The sequence below is a fragment of the Mobula birostris genome, chromosome 4 (genome assembly GCF_030028105.1).
Source record: "Mobula birostris isolate sMobBir1 chromosome 4, sMobBir1.hap1, whole genome shotgun sequence".
In the NCBI taxonomy this organism is placed as follows: Eukaryota; Metazoa; Chordata; class Chondrichthyes; order Myliobatiformes; family Myliobatidae; genus Mobula; species Mobula birostris.
In genome coordinates, this window is record NC_092373.1 from 3,741,907 (window position 1) to 3,765,590 (window position 23,684).

At 49.1% G+C, this 23,684-nt stretch overlaps 1 protein-coding gene across 1 annotated transcript in view; it reads left to right on the forward strand.

Moving 5' to 3' along the window:
- Positions 1 to 10,223: 10,223 nt before the first annotated feature.
- The window catches only part of LOC140196956 (PHD finger protein 13-like), a 29,366-nt gene continuing 15,905 nt past the window's right edge, over positions 10,224 to 23,684 (forward strand). The window contains exons 1-4 of the mRNA XM_072256892.1: positions 10,224 to 10,288; positions 10,877 to 11,118; positions 11,516 to 11,547; positions 19,593 to 19,685. Coding sequence (XP_072112993.1) covers positions 10,224 to 10,288; positions 10,877 to 11,118; positions 11,516 to 11,547; positions 19,593 to 19,685 — 432 coding nt within the window. The remainder of the gene's footprint in view (positions 10,289 to 10,876; positions 11,119 to 11,515; positions 11,548 to 19,592; positions 19,686 to 23,684) is intronic.

A 23,684-nucleotide genomic window follows, 5' to 3' on the forward strand; every position in this document is an offset into this window, starting at 1 on the left:
ATGGTCTTGGCCCAAAACATCAACTGTTATTCCTCTCCATAGATGTTGCCTGTCCTGCTGAATTTCTCCAGCATGTTGTGTGTGATTCTGAGGAACTTTGTTCTCTGACTGGTTCAGAGAGTGTAAATCTCCAACATAACCTCATTTTGAGGAAAGAGCCATTTATTATTCAAGATTTTTTAATGTCATTTCCAGTACACAAGTGTAAAAGGGAACAAAATAATTGCTACTCCAGTTCCAACACACAATAATAATTAAAAGCAATAAATATAAATACATAAGATAGCTTATATACATTGATTGTATGTCCATAAAGTGACACTAGACAAAAGAGTGTCTGTACACAAGTTAACTGACAGGAAATGATGCAAGTAGTGGTGGCTGGGGGTATGGAGGGGTGGGTTAGTGGGTGGATGTGTTAATCAGCCTTACTGAATGGGGAAAGAAACTGTTTTTGAGTCTGGTCTTCCTGGCATGGACGCTATGCAGCCTCCTCCTGGATGGGAGTGGGACAGACAGTTCATGAACAAGGTGGGTGGGATTCTTGGTAAGTTATTAGCCCATTTAAGAGACCACAAGACATAGGAACAGAATTAGGTTATTCAGTAGAGGTGATTGTACAGGCAGGGAAGGAGGGATATCGATGAGATGTAGGCAGATGAATTTAATTTGGTATTACTGTTGGCACAGAGAATGCAGGTTGAAGGGCCTGTTCCTGTATTTTACTGCTCTGTTCTGAAGGGATCACCCTCCGACAACAAAGATACAGTGGAATTTCTGCTGAGCGCATGGAATCTTTGGAATTCTGTTTCCAAGCTGCTGCAGGGAGTTTTCCTGTGGGTGTATGTGATTCTGGAGAAACAGGCATCTGAGGCTAAGATCAGCTTAGTTGTAAACTGACAGAATGGCAGGAAGTTATCTTACTCAAAATATGTTCCTGGTGCCCCAGGCCTTGTGTGGTTGTCTACAAGTAACTATACCCTATAGCCATACAAACCTGTGAGACATGCTACAAAAATGCACGGCCTCTGCTCTGTTCGGTTGTACAGATCTGTGTCAGGTCAAGCTGGTAGATTCAGAACCCCACCACAAGAGGTCCTTCAGTTCTGGGTTGTCATTGACAGCTGGTTTGGGGGGGGTGGGGGAGAGTGGTCAGATGGTATTCCCATGAGGTTTCCCAGTACCAAACCAGCTGACCCTCCTGGGATTGAACAGGACCCCAGTCCAATTCCAGCAACTGAGAGATGCTGGGGACAGAAGCGCAACAGCGCCTTCATTTCCTGCGGAGCACCAAGAAAGCTCACCTCCATCCCAGGATACTGACGGACTTTTACCACTGTACCATTGAGAGCATACTCACCAACTGCATCTCAGTGTGGTATGGCAATTGTCCCGTATCAGATCGCAAAGCACTCCAGTGTGTAGTGAAAACTGCCCAGCGGATTATTGGCACCCAATTGCCCACCATTGAGAACATCTACCATAAACACTGCCTGGGCAGGGCGAAAAGCATTATCAAGGATGCACCTCACCCTAACCATGGACTCTTTACTCTCCTCCCATCCGGTAGGCGCTACAGGAGCCTCCGCTCCCGCACCAGCAGGCACAGGAAGAGCTTCTTTCCTGAGGCTGTGACCCTGCTGAACCTCACATCACAGCGCTAAGCAGTATTGCACCCATATTGTACTGTCTCAGTACTTTTATATTAGTGTGCTGTAGCACTTTTTATTCGCAGTTATTTTGTAAATAACACTATTCTTTGCATTTCTGGTTAGATGCTAACTGCATTTCATGGGCTTTGTATCTGTACTCGGCACAATGACAATAAAGTTGAATCTAATCTAATCTAAGACCATAAAATATAGGAGCGGAAGTAGGCCATTCGGCCCATTGAGTCTGCTCTGCCATTCAATCATGGGCTGATCCAATTCTTCCAGTCATCCCCACTCCTCTGCCTTCTCCACATACCCTTTGATGCCCTGGCTAATCAACAACCTATCCATCTCTGCCTTAAATACGCCCAATGACTTGGCCTCCACAGCCACTTGTGGCAACAAGTTCCAGATTTATAATGAATTATAGAAATTCTCACCACAGGATGTGTTGTAAATCCAAGAGATTCTGCAGATACTGGAAATCCATATGCTGGAGGAACTCTGCAGGTCAAGCAGCATCTATGAAGGGGAATAAACAGCTGATGTTTCAAACCAAGACCCTTCAACAGCCCATAAAGTTGACTCTTTATTCCTCGCCAGAAACGCAGCCTGACCAGCTGAGATTCAGAAGTCCACACTGATCTGAAAATTATACAACTTAACAGCTGGACAATCTCGGACAGTGGGAGATTTTCATGCCACCATAATTGTAGCCCCCCTGGCCACCCTCAGGGTCGCTCGGCTCGCTATCGTCTAGGGAAACAACCCTCGGCCCCGCCAAACTGGGTAATCAGTTTGTGTGGATGCTGTGTGATGCACCCCACCCCGCCCAAATAACAGACAATACACCAGATACGATTAAATGATTTAGTTTATAGATATTACTGGAACTATATAATTAATAGAGAGTAAAATATAAAAGGAAAATAAAAGGCACCACACTTATCAAAGTTCAATCTCTACGTGCACAAAACAGTGGGAGCTCAGGACCCTTCTTCTTCACCCTGCGACCCCTCGGACCACCTCGACCGGTCGCCTGGGACCAACAACGGTGGTTGACCAGACGCTCCACACGAGTCAGTCTCCGTCTCCCCTCCTCGCCGAACGCCCCGCTCGGGGTCCGACCCCGTTAGCGGAGTCACAGCACCTGGTCCATCTTCTGTCTCGCTCTCCCGCCTTCTCCCCAAAACCCCGCGCGCATACAAATCTTCCAGATACACCAAAATCATAACAACTATCCCAACTGGTTAATAGCACCCTGCTGTCTGTATTAACCCAAGCAAATGTCGAGACTTTCTCAGCATTTAACATAACAAAGAAGCCATTTTAATTAGCCTATGCAGTAACATAAGAGACGAAACCCCCTTACATAATAATTTGAGAAATTACATATTGCTTGAACAAAAATGTACAAAAAGCAGTCAGATTGTTAAAATATTTGAAATTCACAAAATGTGAAAAGTTTTTAGACCTTAAGACCATGAGATCTGGGGCAGAATTAGCCTATTTGGCCAGTTGAGTCTGTTCTGTCATCAGCTATCATGGCTGATCCAAATTTCCTCTCAGCTCCAGTCTCTTGTCTTCCTCCTATATCCCTTCATGCCCTGACCAATTAAGAATCTATCAACATCTGCCTTAAATATACATAAAGACTTGGCCTCCACAGCTGCCTGTGGTAAAGAATTGCACAGATTAGACACTCTTTGGCTAAAGAAATGTCTCTTCATCTCCATTCTAAAAGGACACCCCTCTATTCTGAGGCTGTGCCCTCTGGTCTTAGATTCTCCCATCATAGGAAACATTCTCTCCAAAAACGCTATCAGGGTCTTTCACCATTCACTAAGTTTTAATGAGGTCACCTCTCATTCTTCTGAGTTCCAGTGGTCTGATGGTTTGATTTCATTTTTCACCAACACAGCAATGACACCCCCTCTGCCTTCCTGCCTATCATTTCGATACGTGTATCCTTGTACCTTAAACTCCCAGCTATAATCTTTCAGTCATGATTCAGTGATGCCTACATCATACCTGCCAATCTGCAACTGTGCTGTAAGTTTACTAACCATATTCCGTATACTGCACATTCAAATACATCTTCAGTCCTGTAATCACCATTTTTGATTTTGCCCACCTTTGACGTTGCAACTCATTCTGTTGACTGCAACTTTGCTTTATCAACAGCTTCTCCTCACTACACATTGCCTCTGCTTGTACACCAGATACCCCATTTTCAGCACTATTATCTGCCTTCCCTATGATATGTCTTGCAGCTCAGGACACCAGTCGCACCATGCTCAACCTCTTGATCCCTAACTTTGACTGAGGTCTCACCAACATCTGCCTCCACAACCTCTCTGCTAACTGTTCTGGCACTCTGGTTCCCATCCCCCCGAACTCTAGTTTAAACCCCACCGTGCAGCATTAACAAACCTTCCTGCTAGGATATTAGTCCCCCTCCAGTTCAGGTGCAAACCGTCCCTTCTGTACAGGTCCCACCTTCTCTGGAAGAGAGCCCAATGACCCAAAAGTGTTATGCTCTCCCTCCTACACCAACTCCTTAGCCACGTATTAAATTGTATAATCTTCCTAGTTCTGGCCTCACTAGCAAATGGCACAGGTAGCAATCCTGAGATCACAATCCTGGAGGTCCTGCTCTTTAACTTGGCACCCAATTCCCTATGCACAGCTTATCACTTCTCTTACCCATGTCATGGACCACAACTTCTGGCTGTTCACCATCCCACTTAACGCTGAGAACTCAATCCAAGATATCCTGGACATAGACAACCAGGAGGCAACATACAATCCGGGAATCTCATTCTCACCCACAGAACCTCCTATCCATTCCCCTTAACTAACAAATCCCCTATCACCACAGAGTGTCTTTTCTCAACCCTTCCCTTTGAGTCACAGAGGAAGTGCCAGAGATCTGACCATTCCAACATCACCCGCCCCACCAACAGTATCCAAAGTGATATACCTGTTGCTGAAAGGGATGGCCACAGGAGTACACTGACTCTTAACCCCTTTCCCCTTCCTATCACCCAGTTTCCTGTGCCATGCACCTTGGGTGTAACTACCTCTATATGTCCGATCTATCTCTCCCTCCAGAATTCATCCAGTTCCAACTCCTTAAAGCAGAGTTTTAGAAACTGCAGCTGGATGCACGTCTTACAGTTGTCGTCCTCAGGGACACTGCAGGTGTCTCTGCCTTCCCACATTCTGCAAGAGAAGCTTTCCACTGTCCTTGCTGAGCAGATATAAAGGAGAAAATAAAAATGAGCTTTTCTTTCCTCTGCTTTCTCTGGGTGATGAAGCTTTTCTTCACTGAAGCCTCGAAGAGTTAAAGCCTCAAGATCACCACTCTGACTCTGCCCACTCTGGTGATGGCCACTGCGACCATGCTGCACTTGCCCCACCTCCCTTTAATTGCTCTTACTAATTGATCCCAAACACCAACTGGTCAATAAATATATGCCAATACAACCCTGAGATTTATTTTCTTGTGGGCATTCACAGAAACAAGAGTGTTACAAAACGGACAAGCAACCAGTGTGCAAAAGACAAACGCACAAATACAAAAATAAGGTAATAAATATAAGATAATTACAGACTGCAGGTTGCAGTGGGATTGGTTCAGAATCATATTTACAAGCTTTGTAAGCTGCCCACAGTCACCATCTTAACAGTGTAATATAGGTTCACAGGCCAGCTAATGTTCCAGGGGGTGATGCGATCACTGATGCCAGGAACACCTAACCCAGCTTGTCCGGTGCGTCAAGTTCCAGCAGTACTTCAGACAGCAGCAACAGTGAAGCTATCCAGGTCAGGCAGCACTTGTGGGGATGGGCTGGGAAAAGAGATTTATGTCCAGGATCTGGCACATCTCCAGCTGAGGAGCAAAGATGCTGGTCCCACCAGCCCCAAGCATCCTTAAGCCATTTTTCAAAGTTCAATGGAAATTTATTATCCAAGTACATAATGTCACAGATTAATTTTCATACAGGTATTTATAAAGAAATACAATAACATTTATCTCAAAAACTAAGGTTATATATTATGTTACACTCAAGATTCAAGATTATTCAATGCCATTTCCAGTGCACAAGTAAGAGAACAAAATCATTGTTACTCCAGATCCGAAGCAGCACAAAAAAAAGATGAAGACAGTAATAATAAAACAATAAACACAAGTAGACAAGACAACTTAATGTACATCGATTGATTGTATGTCCGTAAAATGACACTAGACACAGGAGTGTCTGTACAAAAGGTGACTCTGACAGGGTAAAGTCATGGTGGTTCGGGGTGTGGAGGGGTGGGTTAGTGGGTGGAGGTGTTGATCAGCCTTACTGCTCGGGGAATGAAACTTTTTGAGTCTGGTGATTTTGGCACGAATCCCTGATCTGAGTGGGAATAATGTACATTATTTTATTGGCGCAGGGGGCAAGGATTCAGATTGCTGGATCATTGGGACTACTTCTGGGGTAGGTGTGCTTGTGACCTGTACAAAAGGAACAGGTTGCACTCAAATCTGAGGACGACCAATATTTTTGCGGGCACGTTTGCCAGAGCTGTTGGGAGTGGTTTAAACTAACATGGCAGGGCGATGATATCCAGTACGAGAGAGCTGAGTATGAGCCAGCAGGTTTACAAGTAGATGATGGGTGTAACATGAATGCAAGGAGGGACACAGACAGAGCACACGTTGTACCACAGAGGCAAAATTCAATGCAGGACTGAAAATGCTGTATTTAAATGTGTGTAGCATTTGGAATACGGTGGACAAACTCTTGGCACAATTAGAGATTGGTCAGTATGATATTGTGGGCATTACTCAGTCGTGGCTGAAAGAAGGCTATAGCTGGGAGCTTAACATCAAAGGATATACTTTCTATCAAAAAGGATAGGCAGGAAGACATAGGTGATGGTGTGGCTCTGTTGGTAAGAGATGGACTTACATCTTTAGAAAGAGGTGACACAGGGTCAGAGAATGTTGAACCTTTGTGAGTGGAGTTAAGAAACTGCAAGGGTAAAAAAAAAAATCATTATCAGAATCATACATAGGTCTCCAAATAGTAGCCAAGGTGAGTAGTTGAGATTGTAAAGGGAGCTGGAAAAGGCTTGTTAAAAGGCAATAACCCAGAACTTATTAGTTAGCTTAAAGGAACCCTTAGGAGGCAGTGATCATAATATGATTGAATCCATACTGCAATTTGAGAGGGAGAAGCACATGTCACATGTATCAGTATCATAGTGGAATAAAGGAAATTACAGGGACATGACAGGGGAGCTTGCCCGGATAGATTGGAGGATGATGGCAGAACAAGGGCTGCTGAAGTTTCAGGGAATAATTCACAAGGCGTAGGATAGATGTGTCCCACAGTAGTTCTCAAATACAGGGCTAGGCAGCCACAGCTGACAGGGAAGTTAAGGACTGCGTAAAAGCCAGAGAAAGGGCATACAAAGGTGAGTGGGAAGTTGGGTGATTCGAAAGCTTTTAAGGCAACTAAAAAAGCTACAAGGGAAATGATGAAATATGAGGGCAAAGTAGCTGATAATATAAAGCAGGATATTAAAAGGTTTACCTCAGTTGTATAAAGAAGATCAGGTAGGTGAGAGTTGATATTGGATGACTGGAAAATGATGCAGGTGAGGTAGTAATGGGGGACAAAGAAATGGCTTTGTTTCAGTCTTTACTGTGGAAGACATAACCATATGCCTGAGGTTCGCAAGTGTCAGGGAACAGGAGTGAGTGCCATTGCTATTACTAAGGAAAAAGTGCTAGGCAGACTCAAAGGTCTTAAGATGGATCAGTCACCTGGTTCAGAGTCCTGAAAGATGTTGCTGAAGAGATAACGGATGCATTGGTCATGATCTCTTTCAAGAATCACCTGATTCTGGCATGGTCCCAGAGGACTGGAAGATTGCAAATGTCATTCCACTCTTTGAGAAGAACGCAAAACAGAGGAAATTATAGGCCAGTTAGCCTAACCTCAGCGATTGGGAAAATGTTGGGAGTCCATTATCAAGGCCTAGGTTTTGGGGTACTTGGAGACTAATGACAAAATAAGTCAAAGTCAGCATGATTTTTTGTCAATGGAAATCTTGCCCAATAAATCTGTTGGAGTTCTTTGAGGAAGTAACAAGCAGGGTGGACAAAGGAGAGGCAGTGATGTCATTCACTTAGATTTTCAGAAGGCATTTGATAAGGTGTCTCACATGAGGCACATAACAAGATAAAATCCTATGGTTTTACAGGAAAGATACTGGCTGACAGGCAGGAGGCAGCGAGTGGGAATAAAGGGGGCCTTTTCTGGTTGGCTGCCAGTGATTAGGGGCATTCATATGGGATCAGTAAGGGGATTGCTACTTTTCACATTGTCAATGATTTAGTTTGTGCAATGGATGGCTTTCTGGCAAAGTTTGCAGATGATATGAAGATAGGTAGAGGGGTGGGTAGTGCTGAGGAAGCAATGTGGTTGCAGCAGGACTTAGACAAATTGGAAGAATGGGCAAAAAAGTGTCGGATGGAATACAGTGCTGGGAAATGTATGATAATGCATTTTGGTAAAAGGAACAATAGGGCAGACTGTTATCTAAATGAGAAGGGCCTGAATGTTCTCGTGCAAGACTCCCAGAAGGTTAATTTACAGGCTGTGTCTGTGGTAAAGGGAAATGCAATGTCAACATTTATTTCAAGAGGAATAGAATATAAAAACAAGGAGATAATGCTGAGGCTTTATATGACACTAGTCAGGCCGCACAACATCTCAGAAAGGATGTGTTGTCATTGGAGAGAGTCCAGAGAGGGCTCACGAGGATGATTCTGGGAATGAAGGGGTTAACATATAAGGACTGTTTGGCAGCTTTGGGCCTGTACTCACTGGAATTTAGAAGAATGCAGGGGGATCTCATTAAAACCTACCGAATGTTGAAAGGACTGGATGAGGTGGATGTGGAGAGGATGTTTCCTATGGTGGGGGTATCCAGAACATGAGGGTGCAGCCTCAAATTAAGGGGGCAACCTTTTAGAATAGAATGGAGGAGGATTTTTTTTTAGCGAGAAAGTGGTGAACCTGTGGGATGCTCTGCGGAGGCGGAGGCCAAAGCAGAAGCTGACTGGTCAAGGCATCACCGGATTATGGTGTGAGGGCAGGTGTATAGGGGTTAAATAGGAGATGGGATCAGCCATGACGAAATGGCAGAGTGGACTTGATGGGCTGAATGGCCCAATTCTACTCCTGTACTAAATGTCAATATAATTAATATTTTACATTACAACAAAAGCAATGTGAAGCGAGAGGTTGAGAGTGAAAGGTCAAATGTATAAAGGGCACTTCAATCAGAGGGTGGTGAGTGTGTGAAAGCAGGTTTGATTTCAGTACTTAAAAAGAAATTTATATTGGTATATGGATGGGAAGGTGTGGAGGGCTATGGTCCAGACTGATAGGACTAAGCAGATTAACAGCTCTGCACCAAGAGCCTGCAGCACTGCTGGAGTATTCTATAACTCTTAAACTCTGAGTTTGGCCGTGGCCCAACAGCTTGAGCATCTCCCCACCTCCACAGATGGTGCCGGACCTGCTAAGTTTCTCCAGCAACATCTTCCTTTTGCTCCAGTTTGTTAACTTTCTAATTGTACAGGAGTTCTGTCAACCCCAGCTGTGCTTATGTCAGGCAGATGGAACGGGGCTGGCATCAGCATCAAATAATCTGGATAAATGGGAGGTTATCCACTTGGTGGTAAAAACAGGAAGGCAGATTATTATCTAAATGGAGTCAAGTTAGGAAAAGGGGAAGCACAACGAGATCTAGATGTTCTTGTACATCAGTCACTGAAAGCAAGCATGCAAGTACAGCAGGCAGTGAAGAAAGCTAATGGCATGCTGGCCTTCACAACAAGGGGAATCGAGTATAGGAGCAACGAGGTCCTTCTGCAGCTGTACAGGGCCCTGGTGAGACTACACCTGGAGTACTGTGTGCAGTTTCGGTCTCCAAATTTGAGGAAGGACATTCTTGTTATTGAGGGAGTGCAGCGGAGGTTCATGAGGTTAAATTCCTGGGATGGCGGGGCTGTCATATGTCGAAAGATTGGAGCGACTGGGCTTGTATACTCTGGAATTTAGAAGGCTGAGAGGGGATCTTATTGAAACATATAAGATTATTAAGGGATTGGACACGCTGGAGGCAGGAAACATGTTCCCTCTGATGGGTGAGCCCAGAACCAGAGGCCACAGTTTAAGAATTAGGAGTAGGCCATTTAGAACGGAGTTGAGGAAAAACTTTTTCACCCAGAGAGTGGTGGATACATGGAATACTCTACCTCCGAAGGCTGTGGAGGCCAAGTCTCTGGATGCTTTCAAGAAAGAGATGGATAGAGCTCTTAAAGATAGTGGAATCAAAGGTTATGAGGATAAGGCAGGAACTGGATACTGATAGTGGATGATCAGCCATGATCACAGTGAATAGCAGTGCTGGCTCGAAGGGCCGAATGGCCTACTCCTGCACCTATTGTCTATACTGTAGCAGGTTGCTGCAGAGAGCTAGCACGGAACTGGGGGCCGAATGGCCTGCCGCGTTCGACACTTCCCCTCCCTGGGCACTCGCCCAGCGGATCACGTTATGACAGCGTAACGGTGGGGCACCGGGGCCGAGAGCACCAACACCCCCACCCGGTCCGGTCCAGCCGCCCGCCCGCCTACCTACCACCTCCAGAACTCCCTCACCCCGTCAGCTGGGCCTACGCCGTCTCTCCGCAGCTCCGTGCTCGAAGTGCAGTGGATACCGTGATCGGTGAGTGACGAACAGCCAGTGGGAGTTGGAGTTGCCTTCTCCTAGGGAAGACAGCACGAGGCATTCCCATCAGAGCGGACAGTAGAAATCTTTCCCCTTCCTCATGACCCGCACACCCACCCGACCACCACAGCCGAGGGCTCAGCTCGGACTAAATTCCCCCGCCGTCGCGCAATTTATAGACCGCGCCCGGAAACGAGGCTGGGCACGTCAACAGAGCGGACGATACCAACTCATGGGCACTCAACCTGCCGCTGCAAGGGGTGGTGATCAAAGTATCCGAAACACATTTAATATAAAATCCACACACAATAAGCTGGTCCTCCGAAAGCCTCATTTAAAATACTTGATACAACGTCTATCGGTGCTTTGTGTGACGATTTGAGGTGATTTCTACCCGCCTTCGCCTCTCGGTTTTCCTCAAGAACCCCCGTGGCACATGGCTGGTGGCACAGCCGCGGGTCCCTGGTGACGTCATTGAGGGGCGGAACTGGCTGGTTGAGTTTGGCCGAGGGTCGGATCCGGGTGTCGGTGGCGCCGCGCTCCGTCTCCCCCCCCTCCCCGCCCAGCGTGCGGTGTTGCTCTTTGTCATCGGAGCCGGCGGAGCGGAGAGCGGCGGGCCCGGTCGCAGGCATGACATCGCAAATCGACAGCGAAGTTCGTGCAGGTGAGGAGTGCGGAGGCTGCGGGGTGGGGGTTGGTTTTGGGGCGTGTGGTGGCCGGAGAATGTCTTTGTAATGGATTGCATGGGACTGGGCGCGTCCCAGCCGCTCCGTCTTCCCTTCCCCTTCACTTTTAGGCTTGCCGTAAACAAGGGTAGGACTCAATCCAAAGATGCACACTCTGTTCGGTGGGTGGGTGGGTGGGTGGGTGTGTGTGTGTGTGTGGGGGGGGCGGCAAGACTGACTTTCGAACGGATCTTAAAGACTACAAGTTCTACTGGGCATTCACTGTATTCTTTCTCAACTTTGATTGCGTGTGTCTGTGAGAGAGAGGGCTATCTCGTCTCTGTCTTACTCCGTGTATTTTGTTGTAATTAACCTAAAGATGTTTCTCTCTTCCAGAGCCAGCCTCCGGAGCGGCGGCGATGTCAGAGGTCAGTTCCTGGTTGCCAGGTTTTTATTTTACCCCCCATCTCTAACACAGTTCTTTGACGGGTTGCGGTGACATGTTGTGCTCCCCGCCGCACTGGAGGCAAGAAAGCCCCTTGTGTGTGTCGGGGAGGCTGTTTGCACTGGGCTCGTGATATATATTGTTTTGTTGTGGCGGTTGGGGCAGCGGGTTGGTGGTCGAGCAGCTACGTGGTAAAGTTGATTAGGGTTGGTCCGGCACTCGCTGTCTCGGTGTCCCCTCACCGTGTCCTGTTGCATGAGACATCAGCCCGAAAGGGCGGTGCGAGCGCTCCGAGTGCAGCCTGCCGTCGCCATCTTGCCGGTGGGATGTCAGTTTGAAAAGTGAGTGTGAATTCGGACAAAAGTGTGGCTGAAGTGTGACCGAAGCTCGCCCTGAGTTGTTGATGGAAGGATGGTAGAGGAGACAGAAATAGTGGGGTACCCCGCTCCTTCCCTCTCATCCCCCTCACCCGGAGGCGTGGGACCCTCTCCCCAGTCCTGACCAGCACTCCGGCCGCCTGCTCCCATTGTGTGTGTGTGCTTTCTTCTGTTTCTTATTGTCACGGTCTGCTCCTGATTTCCTTACTTTTTAAAAAAATTTATCAGTCGTTTTCCCCTGCCAAACATGTGTTGGAGCCTTCGTTCTCACCGCCCCCCCGTGCTGTGTGGGGCTGTGATGGATTACAAATCCTGCCGCCGGGAACCTCCAGCTGATCCCGGGATGAAACCGGCTGAAGGTTCGCTCGTTGGGTCGGCGGGCCGCTCGGGTTGCGGGCCCTACTGCGCCCTCTCAATGTTCCGTGTCTCTTTTAGTAAGCATTGAAAAACTAAGTTAATAATCTAAACGTACGGCTCCGGGTTACTGGCGTCAGCGTATTGGAGACTCCGGACACTCCCAGGTTGTGGACACTTGCGGATTGTTATCAGTGATCGTGTTCAGCTTGTTGGTTCTTGTTTGAGGGTGGTGTACGGCCGGGAGAGGGTGGGGGCCTGAAGCTGCTTGCCGCTCGGTGCTGCCGCTGATACCGGAGGGAGTGGGGGGAGTGTTAGGATTCGCTGAGATTCTGCAGTCAATCGCTCGGGATCGGGCGCTGCCTCTCTTGGCAATCGGCATCTCCGTTCGTTCTGGTCCCGGCCACCTCCCGTCACGCCCCACCCCCGATTCTTTCACCACTCCCTCCTCCCAGCCGCCCTCGAATCCTTTTTTCCCCTCTGCTGACCCTATCCGCGATTCTCTCCCACCACATCTGCACCCCCCTTCCCTACCCCTCTCCTGGGGTCTCCACACCCCCTTCCTACCTCCCTCCCTCGGGTCTCCACACCCCCTTCCTACCCCCCTCCCCCGGTCTCCACACCCCCGTAACAAACCCTCCCTCCGAACATCTCTTCCCCTCCCTTATCATCTCCCTCTCTCCGCTGACCATACTCCCCCCCCCCCTTTCTCCTTGCTCACCCCTCTTCCCCCGGCCAGCCCCTCTCCGCACTCCCACCCACGGTCCTCTCTGGACCTTGGATCAGGAGCTCTGGACAGTGGGAGCCGCCAGCACTGGGTCCCCCTGCCGTGGCTTGTGTCGCGCTCCGTGCCTGCGTCTCCGCGGCTTCCCTGCTGCTCCGTGCCCCTCCCCGCGTGTGGCTTCCCTCCCTCCCGCTGCCGCTGCCCCGCGATGCCGTTTGTTTTCTTGTAAAGAGAATCCGCCGCGTTTACGGTTTCAAGTTGGGGCGGACGCGGCACTTTGTTCGGGAGAGCATGTGGCGGCGAGTCGCTGCCGATCTCAGCCCGCCAGCCGGTCCTGTGTGGTCATGCAGCGGGTTGTTGTGTCTGCCAGGGACACCGAGCCTTTCTTTGAGACGGTGGGGCCTTGGAAAGCGCAGGGTCGCGACGGGTGCAGATAATGAGATAAGGTTGTGCTGGGTGTATTGTAAGAAACTCATGATGGACATTTTTAATGTTCTGCCTTATTCCTGGGTCCTGAATGTCGACACAGATAACACTGTATTCAAATCCTGAAAAGGCCCCTCCCTGTTGTACCCCAGTACTACATAGTGACAGTCCTGTGACCTGGCGTTATACAGTGACAGACCTGTCCCCACCGGTTCTGTACCCCGGCGTTATACAGTGACAGACCTGTCCCCACTGGTACTGTACCCCGGCGTTATACAGTGACAGACCTGTCCCCACCGGTACTGTACCTCGGCGTTATACAGTGACAGACCCGTCCCCACTGGTACTGTACCCCGGTGTTACACAGTGACAGACCCATCCCCACTGGTACCGTACTACAGTGTTATACAGTGACAGACCCGTCCCCACCGGTACCGTACCCCGGTGTTATACAGTGACAGACCCGTCCCCACTGCTACCGTACCCCAGTGTTTAACAGTACGATACCCATAACACTGGGGTAGGGTACCAGTGGGGACAGGTCTGTTACTGTATAACACCGGGATATGGTACCAGTGGGGACGGGTCTGTTACTGTATAACGGTAGGGTCAGGTCTGTCACCATGTTACCATGATATGTGCTTAAGTATCCTCATTTTCCTCTGCCGGTCTTGAAAATGTGTGTCTGCTTTGTTTTTTATTGCCATTGAATAAATTTAAAGGTGATTGCTCGAGGATAACAAAATCACATCTGACTGTGCAGATATCAAACCAAACGAAACAATATTTCTCCAGACCACAGTGTACCCACAAAGCGTATATCACACACAGCACATTAAACAAAATATAACCACAGAAGTTAATAAAACAGAATTCAAACTGTATGCAGTGCAGAGCATGGGTAAACAGTAAACAGCTCGCTGCCCCTGCGATGATTTCTCAGTAGTGCCACGGTACTCATTAGTCTCACGACCTGAGGGAAGAAGTTGTTGGCCAGTTTGGACGTTCTAGTCCTGATGCTCCTGTACCTCCTTCCTGACGGTGGTGGGTCAAAGAGATTGTGGATGGGTGGTAGGGTTCCTCAACAATGCTTTGGGTCCTTCGTGTATAACATTCCCAGTAAATGTCACAATTCAGGAGGAGGTAGATCCTGGTGATTCTTACTGTCCTCTGTAGTGTCTTGCTGTCCGATATCTTGTAACTTCTGTACCACACAATGATGCAGCCAGACGGCACTCTCGATGGTGCTCCTGTAGAAAGTTGTTGGCTGTGATCTGGTCTGTAAAGTCCAGTGTGTACAGGTCTTATGAACTTTGCCCAGTATATTTTCCATTCATCTTTGGTGCTTGGCATTTCAATTTTCTAGTAGTTAATTGAGGATGTACAATGCCTTTGTCACACTAATAAATCACACCCAGCTGATGGTCTGACCTTTCTTGATGTGTCACATTTAGCTGTGTATCAGATATTGAGAGCAAACTTGGCAATAGCATCAAGTTTATCTGCAGTGCATTCTAACAGTGCGTCACTGTCTGTTCTGGAGGGGCCACTGCACAGGATTGGAAAAAGCTGCAGAAAGTTGTGAATTCAGCCAGCTCCATCACGGGCACTAGGCCGCCCAGCATTGAAACATAGAAAATAGGTGCAGGAGTAGGCCATTCGGCCCTTTGAGCCTGCACCGCCATTCAGTATGATCATGACTGATCATCCAACTCAGAACCCTGCACCAGCCTTCCCTCCATACTCCCTGATCCCTTTAGCCACAAGGGCCATATCTAACTCCCTCTTAAATATAGCCGATGAACCGGCCTCAACTGTTTCCTGTGGCAGAGAATTCCACAGATTCACCACTCTCTGTGTGAAGAAGTTTTTCCTAATCTCGGTCCTAAAAGGCTTCCCCTTAATCCTCAAACTGTGACCCCTCGTTCTGGACTTCCCCAACATCGGGAACAATCTTCCTGCATCTAGCCTGTCCAATCCCTTTAGGATTTTATACGTTTCAATCAGATCCCCCCCTCAATCTTCTAAATTCCAACGAGTATAAGCCTAGTTCATCCAGTCTTTCATCATATGAAAGTCCTGCCATCCCAGGAATCAATCTGGTGAACCTTCTTTGTACTCCCTCTATGGCAAGGATGTCTTTCCTCAGATTAGGGGACCAAAACTGCACACAATACTCCAGGTGTGGTCTCACCAAGGCCTTGTACAACTGCAGTAGTACCTCCCTGCTCCTGTACTCGAATCCTCTTGCTATAAGTGCCAGCATACCATTTGCCTTTTTCACTGCCTGCTGTACCTGCATGCCCACTTTCAATGACTGGTGTATAATGACACCCAGGTCTCGTTGCACCTTCCTTTTTCCTAATCGGCCACCATTCAGATAATAATCTGTTTTCCTGTTTTTGCCACCAAAGTGGATAACTTCACATTTATCCACATTAAATTGCATCTGCCATGGATTTGCCCACTCACCTAACCTATCCAAGTCACCCTGCATCCTCTTAGCATCCTCCTCACAGCTAACGCTGCCACCCAGCTTCGTGTTATCCGCAAACTTGGAGATGCTGCATTTAATTCCCTCATCCAAGTCATTAATATATATTGTAAACAACTGGGGTCCCAGCACTGAGCCTTGCGGTACCCCGCTAGTCACTGCCTGCTATTCTGAAAAGATCCCGTTTATTCCCACTCTTCGCTTCCTGTCTGCCAACCAATTCTCCACCCACACCAATACCTTACCCCCAATACCGTGTGCTTTAAGTTTGCACACTAATCTCCCGTGTGGGACCTTGTCAAAAGCCTTTTGAAAATCCAAATATACCACATCCACTGGTTCTCCCCTATCCACTCTACTAGTTACATCCTCAAAAATTTCTATGAGATTCATCAGACATGATTTTCCTTTCACAAATCCATACTGACTTGTCAGATGATTTCACTGCTTTCCAAATGTGCTGTTATCACATCTTTGATAACTGACCCTAGCAGTTTCCCCACCACCGATATTAGGCTAACCGGTCTATAATTCCCTGGTTTCTCTCTCCCTCCTTTTTTAAAAAGTGGGGTTACATTAGCCACCCTCCAATCCTCAGGAACTAGTCCAGAATCTAAAGAGTTTTGAAAAATTGTCACTAATGCGTCTACTATTTCTTGGGCTACTTCCTTAAGCACTCTGGGATGCAGACCATCTGGCCCTGGGGATTTATCTGCCTTTAGTCCCTTCAATTTACCTAACACCACTTCCCTACTAACATGTATTTCCCTCAGTTCCTCCATCTCACTGGACCCTCTGTCCCCTACTATTTCCGGAAGATTATTTACGTCCTCCTAAGTGAAGACAGAACCAAAGTAATTATTCAATTGGTCTGCCATGTCCTTGCTCCTTATAATCAATTCACCTGTTTCTGTCTGTAGGGGACCTACATTTGTCTTAACCAATCTTTTTCTTTTCACATATCGATAAAAGCTTTTACAGTCAGTTTTTATGTTCCCTGCCAGTTTTCTCTCATAATTTTTTTCCCCTTCCTAATTAAGCCCTTTGTCCTCCTCTGCTGAACTCTGAATTTCTCCCAGTCCTCAGGTGAGCCACTTTTTCTGGCTAATTTGTATGCTTCTTCTTTGGAATTGATACTATCCCTAATTTCCCTTGTCAGCCACGGGTGCACTACCTTCCTTGATTTATTCTTTTGCCAAACTGGGATGAGCAATTGTTGTAGTTCATCCATGCGATCTTTAAATACTTGCCATTGCATATCCACCGTCAACCCTTTAAGTGTCATTTGCCAGTCTATCTTAGCTAATTCGCGTCTCATACCTTCAAAGTTACCCTTCTTTAAGTTCAGAACTTTCGTTTCTGAATTAACTATGTCACTCTCCATCTTAATGAAGAATTCCACCATATTATGGTCACTCTTACCCAAGGGGTCTCTCATGACAAGATTGCTAATTAACCCTTCCTCATTGCTCAATACCCAGTCCAGAATAGCCTGCTGTCCAGTTGGTTCCTTGACATGTTGGTTCAAAAAACCATCCCGCATACATTCCAAGAAATCCTGTTCCTCAGCACCCTTACCAATTTGGTTCACCCAATCTACATGTAGATTGAAGTCACCCATTATAACTGCTGTTCCTTTATTGCACACATTTCTAATTTCCTGTTTAATACCATCCCCAACCTCACTACTACTGTTAGGTGGCCTGTACACAACTCCCACCAGCGTTTTCTGCCCCTTATTGTTATGCAGCTCTACCCATATCGATTCCACATATATATATATATTCCATATTGAGAATATATTCAACAGGCAATGTCTCAGAAAGCAACATCCATTATTAAGACTGTAAGATATCGGAGCAGAATTAGGCCATCTGGCCCATCGAGCCTGCTCTGCCATTCAATCATGGCTGATCCTTTTTTCTATCTCCTCCTCAACCCCAGTTCCCAGCCTTCTCCCCATAACCATTGATGCCATGTCCAATCAAGAACCTATCAATCTCTGCCTTAAATACACCCACAACCAGGCCTCCACAGCTGCATGTGGCAACAAATTTCACAAATTCACCACCCTTTGACTACAGAAATTTCTCCACATCTCTGTTTTGAAAGGGAGCCCCTCTATCTTGAGGCTGTGCCCACTTGTCCTAGACTCCCTCACCATGAGAAACATCCTTTCCACGTTTACTCTGTCTAGGCCTTTCAACATTCAAAGTTTTCAATGAGATCCCCCTCATCCTTCTGAATTCCAGCGAGTACAGACCCAGAGCCGTCAAATATTCCTCGTATGATAACCCTTTCATTCCCGAAATCATTCTTGTGAACCTCTTCTGAACCCTCTCCAATGCCAGCACATTTTTTCTAAGATGAGGGGCACAAAACTGTTCAAAATACTCAAGGTGAGGCCTCACCAGTGCCTTATAAAGCCTCAGCATCACATCCTTGCTCTTGTATTCTAGACCTCTTGAAATGAATGCTAACATGGCATTTGCCTTCCTCACCACCGACTCAACCTGCAAGTTAACCTTCAGGGTTTTCTGCACAAGGACTCCCAAGTCCCTCTGCATCTCAGATTCCTGAATTTTCTCCCCATTTAGGAAATAGTCTGCACATTTATTTCTACTACCAAAGTGCATGACCGTGTGCATTTTCCAACATTGTGTTAAGCACGTCCATCACCCAGGGTAGGCACTCTTTTCATTGCTATCATCAAGGAGGAGGTACTGGAGCCTGAAGATGTTGTAACTTAGATTTTTTTTATTGTGTATTGCAATGTATTTCTGCCACAAGACAACAAATTTCATGAAATATGCCAGTGATATTAAACCTGATTCAGATTCTGAGTGTTTGAATCTTTGATTCTGTGCTCGTACATCGAGTGGTACAGCAGAGGAACAGGTCCTTTGACCTGGTCGTTTCCATGTGAAACCATCATGCCAACCTAACTGATCCCATCTGCTGAGTAGGAAAAGACCTCAATTCCCTGAAAGTTCACACATCTACTTGAATCAGAATCCGTTAGAGTGATAATATTGAATGGGGGCATTTAATTTTAGCATAGACAGGAGCACTCTACAAGAGATTGTCGAAACTGCCCAAAACGTTATCGGCACCAGCCTTCCCTGCTCTCAAGGAGATGTATACAAAAAGACGTTACTGGTCCTGTTCCAGTATCATGAAAGATCCCACCCACCCTGTTCATGCACTGTTTGTCGCACTAGCAGAGTGGAGGCTACGTAGCATCCAGGTCTGGACCATCAGACTCAAAAACAATTCCTTTCCCCAAGCAGTAAGGCTGATCAACACCTCCACCCACTAACCCACCCTCCACACCCCCAACCACCACTACTCTATCATTTCCTGTCAGAGTCACCTTATGTACAGACACTTGTATGCCTAGTGTCACTTTATGGATGTAATTATTGTGTTCTTTAACTTATTGTGTTCTTTGTGGTGCATTGGGTCCAGAGTAACAATTATTTTGTTCTCCTTTACACTGGAGTACTGGAAATTACATTAAACAATATCGAACTTTGAATAACTTGGGGCATTGGCAAGATCAGGTGATCACTGGGATTATTGGTTGACTGGAACAGTTAGGTCAATTGCCCCCAGTAATTTGTCAAATCTCAAATCATCTGTTTTATTTTTAGCCACCAAAGAAGAGACAAAGAACTGTGGAGGACTTCAACCAGTTCTGTACCTTCGTGTTGGCTTATGCAGGCTACATTCCCTATCCCAAGGAGGTAAGGTTTCTCTGTCTACTTCAGCCTCATCAACTGTCGTTTCTCCAGCTTTTTACCAATCTATTTTTCAAAGTTCTTGAGTGGAATGTTTATGATCACTCAATGCATCTTTAAAGACAAGTTTCTCTATAGAAATGATTTGCCATTGCCGCCTTCAGGGCAGTGTCTGTACAGGATGGGTGACCTCAGCCATTGTCAATACTCCTCAGAGATTGTCTGCCTAGCATCAATAGTTGCATAACCAGGGCTTGTAATATACACTGGCTGCTCATACAACCATCCACCATCTACTCCCATGGCTTCATGTGATCCTGACTGGGGGCTACACCTTGCCCAATGGTGATCTGCAGGCGAGTGGAGGGAAGAGCCCCCGCCCTTACACCCTTTGGTAGAGTTGTATCTCCACCCCGTCCCCTCACACCTCCTCTGGTAGAGACACGTCTCCACCCCGTCCCCTCACACCTCCTCTGGTAGAGACACGTCTCCAACCCGTCCCCTCACACCTCCCCTGCTAGAGATGTATCTCCACCCCGTCCACTCACACCTCCTCTGGTAGAGACACATCTCCACCCCGTCCCCTCACACCTCCTCTGGTAGAGACACGTCTCCACCCCATCCCCTCACACCTCCTCTGGTAGAGACACGTCTCCACCCCGTCACCTCACACCTCCTCTGGTAGAGACACGTCTCCACCCCGTCACCTCACACCTCCTCTGGTAGAGACACATCTCCATCCCGTCCCCTCACACCTCCTCTGGTAGAGACGTATCTCCACCCCGTCCCCTCACACCTCCTCTGGTAGAGACATGTCTCCACGCCGTCCCCTCACACCTCCTCTGGTAGAGACATGTCTCCACGCCGTCCCCTCACACCTCCTCTGGTAGAGACACGTCTCCACCCCATCCCCTCACACCTCCTCTGGTAGAGACACGTCTCCACCCCGTCCCCTCACACCTCCTCTGGTAGAGACACGTCTCCACCCCGTCCCCTCACACCTCCTCTGGTAGAGACACGTTTCCACCCCGTCCCCTCACACCTCCTCTGGTAGAGACAGGTCTCCACCCCGTCCCCTCACACCTCCTCTGGTAGAGACGTATCTCCACCCCGTCCCCTCACACCTCCTCTGGTAGAGACACGTCTCCGCCCCGTCCCCTCACACCTCCTCTGGTAGAGACACGTCTCCACCCCGTCCCCTCACACCTCCTCTGGTAGAGACACATCTCCACCCCGTCCCCTCACACCTCCTCTGGTAGAGACACATCTCCACCCCGTCCCCTCACACCTCCTCTGGTAGAGACATGTTTCCACCCCGTCCCCTCACACCTCCTCTGGTAGAGACACGTTTCCACCCCGTCCCCTCACACCTCCTCTGGTAGAGACACGTCTCCACCCCGTCCCCTCACACCTCCTCTGGTAGAGACACGTCTCCACCCCGTCCCCTCACACCTCCTCTGGTAGGGACGTATCTCCACCCCGTCCCCTCACACCTCCTCTGGTAGGGACGTATCTCCACCCCGTCCCCTCACACCTCCTCTGGTAGAGACACATCTCTACCCCGTCCCCTCACACCTCCTCTGGTAGAGATGTATCTCCACCCCGTCCCCTCACACCTCCTCTGGTAGAGATGTATCTCCACCCCGTCCCCTCACACCTCCTCTGGTAGAGACACGTCTCTACCCCGTCCCCTCACACCTCCTCTGGTAGAGACACGTCTCTACCCCGTCCCCTCACACCTCCTCTGGTAGAGACACGTCTCTACCCCGTCCCCTCACACCTCCTCTGGTAGAGACACGTCTCTACCCCGTCCCCTCACACCTCATCTGGTAGAGACGTATCTCCACCCCGTCCCCTCACACCTCCTCTGGTAGAGACAAATCTCCACCCCGTCACCTCACACCTCTGGTAGAGACACATCCCCGCCACCCCGTCCCCTCACACCTCCTCTGGTAGAGACACGTCTCCACCCCGTCCCCTCACACTTCCTCTAGTAGAGACACGTCTCCACTCCGCCCCCTCACACCTCCTCTGGTAGAGACGTATCTCCACCCCATCCCCTCACACCTCCTCTGGTAGAGATATGTCTCCACCACCCCGTCCCCTCACACCTCCTCTGGTAGAGACACGTCTCCACCCCGTCCCCTCACACCTCCTCTGGTAGACACGTATCTCCACCGCGTCCCCTCACACCTCCTCTGGTAGAGACACGTCTCCACCCCGTCACCTCACACCTCCTCTGGTAGAGACACATCTCCATCCCGTCCCCTCACACCTCCTCTGGTAGAGACGTATCTCCACCCCGTCCCCTCACACCTCCTCTGGTAGAGACATGTCTCCACGCCGTCCCCTCACACCTCCTCTGGTAGAGACATGTCTCCACGCCGTCCCCTCACACCTCCTCTGGTAGAGACACGTCTCCACCCCATCCCCTCACACCTCCTCTGGTAGAGACACGTCTCCACCCCGTCCCCTCACACCTCCTCTGGTAGAGACACGTTTCCACCCCGTCCCCTCACACCTCCTCTGGTAGAGACACGTTTCCACCCCGTCCCCTCACACCTCCTCTGGTAGAGACAGGTCTCCACCCCGTCCCCTCACACCTCCTCTGGTAGAGACGTATCTCCACCCCGTCCCCTCACACCTCCTCTGGTAGAGACACGTCTCCGCCCCGTCCCCTCACACCTCCTCTGGTAGAGACACGTCTCCACCCCGTCCCCTCACACCTCCTCTGGTAGAGACACATCTCCACCCCGTCCCCTCACACCTCCTCTGGTAGAGACACATCTCCACCCCGTCCCCTCACACCTCCTCTGGTAGAGACATGTTTCCACCCCGTCCCCTCACACCTCCTCTGGTAGAGACACGTTTCCACCCCGTCCCCTCACACCTCCTCTGGTAGAGACACGTCTCCACCCCGTCCCCTCACACCTCCTCTGGTAGAGACACGTCTCCACCCCGTCCCCTCACACCTCCTCTGGTAGGGACGTATCTCCACCCCGTCCCCTCACACCTCCTCTGGTAGGGACGTATCTCCACCCCGTCCCCTCACACCTCCTCTGGTAGAGACACATCTCTACCCCGTCCCCTCACACCTCCTCTGGTAGAGATGTATCTCCACCCCGTCCCCTCACACCTCCTCTGGTAGAGATGTATCTCCACCCCGTCCCCTCACACCTCCTCTGGTAGAGACACGTCTCTACCCCGTCCCCTCACACCTCCTCTGGTAGAGACACGTCTCTACCCCGTCCCCTCACACCTCCTCTGGTAGAGACACGTCTCTACCCCGTCCCCTCACACCTCATCTGGTAGAGACGTATCTCCACCCCGTCCCCTCACACCTCCTCTGGTAGAGACAAATCTCCACCCCGTCACCTCACACCTCTGGTAGAGACACATCCCCGCCACCCCGTCCCCTCACACCTCCTCTGGTAGAGACACGTCTCCACCCCGTCCCCTCACACTTCCTCTAGTAGAGACACGTCTCCACTCCGCCCCCTCACACCTCCTCTGGTAGAGACGTATCTCCACCCCATCCCCTCACACCTCCTCTGGTAGAGATATGTCTCCACCACCCCGTCCCCTCACACCTCCTCTGGTAGAGACACGTCTCCACCCCGTCCCCTCACACCTCCTCTGGTAGACACGTATCTCCACCCCGTCCCCTCACACCTCCTCTGGTAGAGACACGTCTCCACCCTGTCTCCTCACACCTCCTCTGGTAGAGACACGTCTCCACCCCGTCACCCTACACCTCCTCTGGTAGAGACACGTCTCCACCCCGTCCCCTCACACCTCCTCTGGTAGAGATATGTCTCCACCACCCCGTCCCCTCACACCTCCTCTGGTAGAGACACGTCTCCACCCCGTCCCCTCACACCTCCTCTGGTAGACACGTATCTCCACCGCGTCCCCTCACACCTCCTCTGGTAGAGACACGTCTCCACCCTGTCTCCTCACACCTCCTCTGGTAGAGACACGTCTCCACCCCGTCACCCTACACCT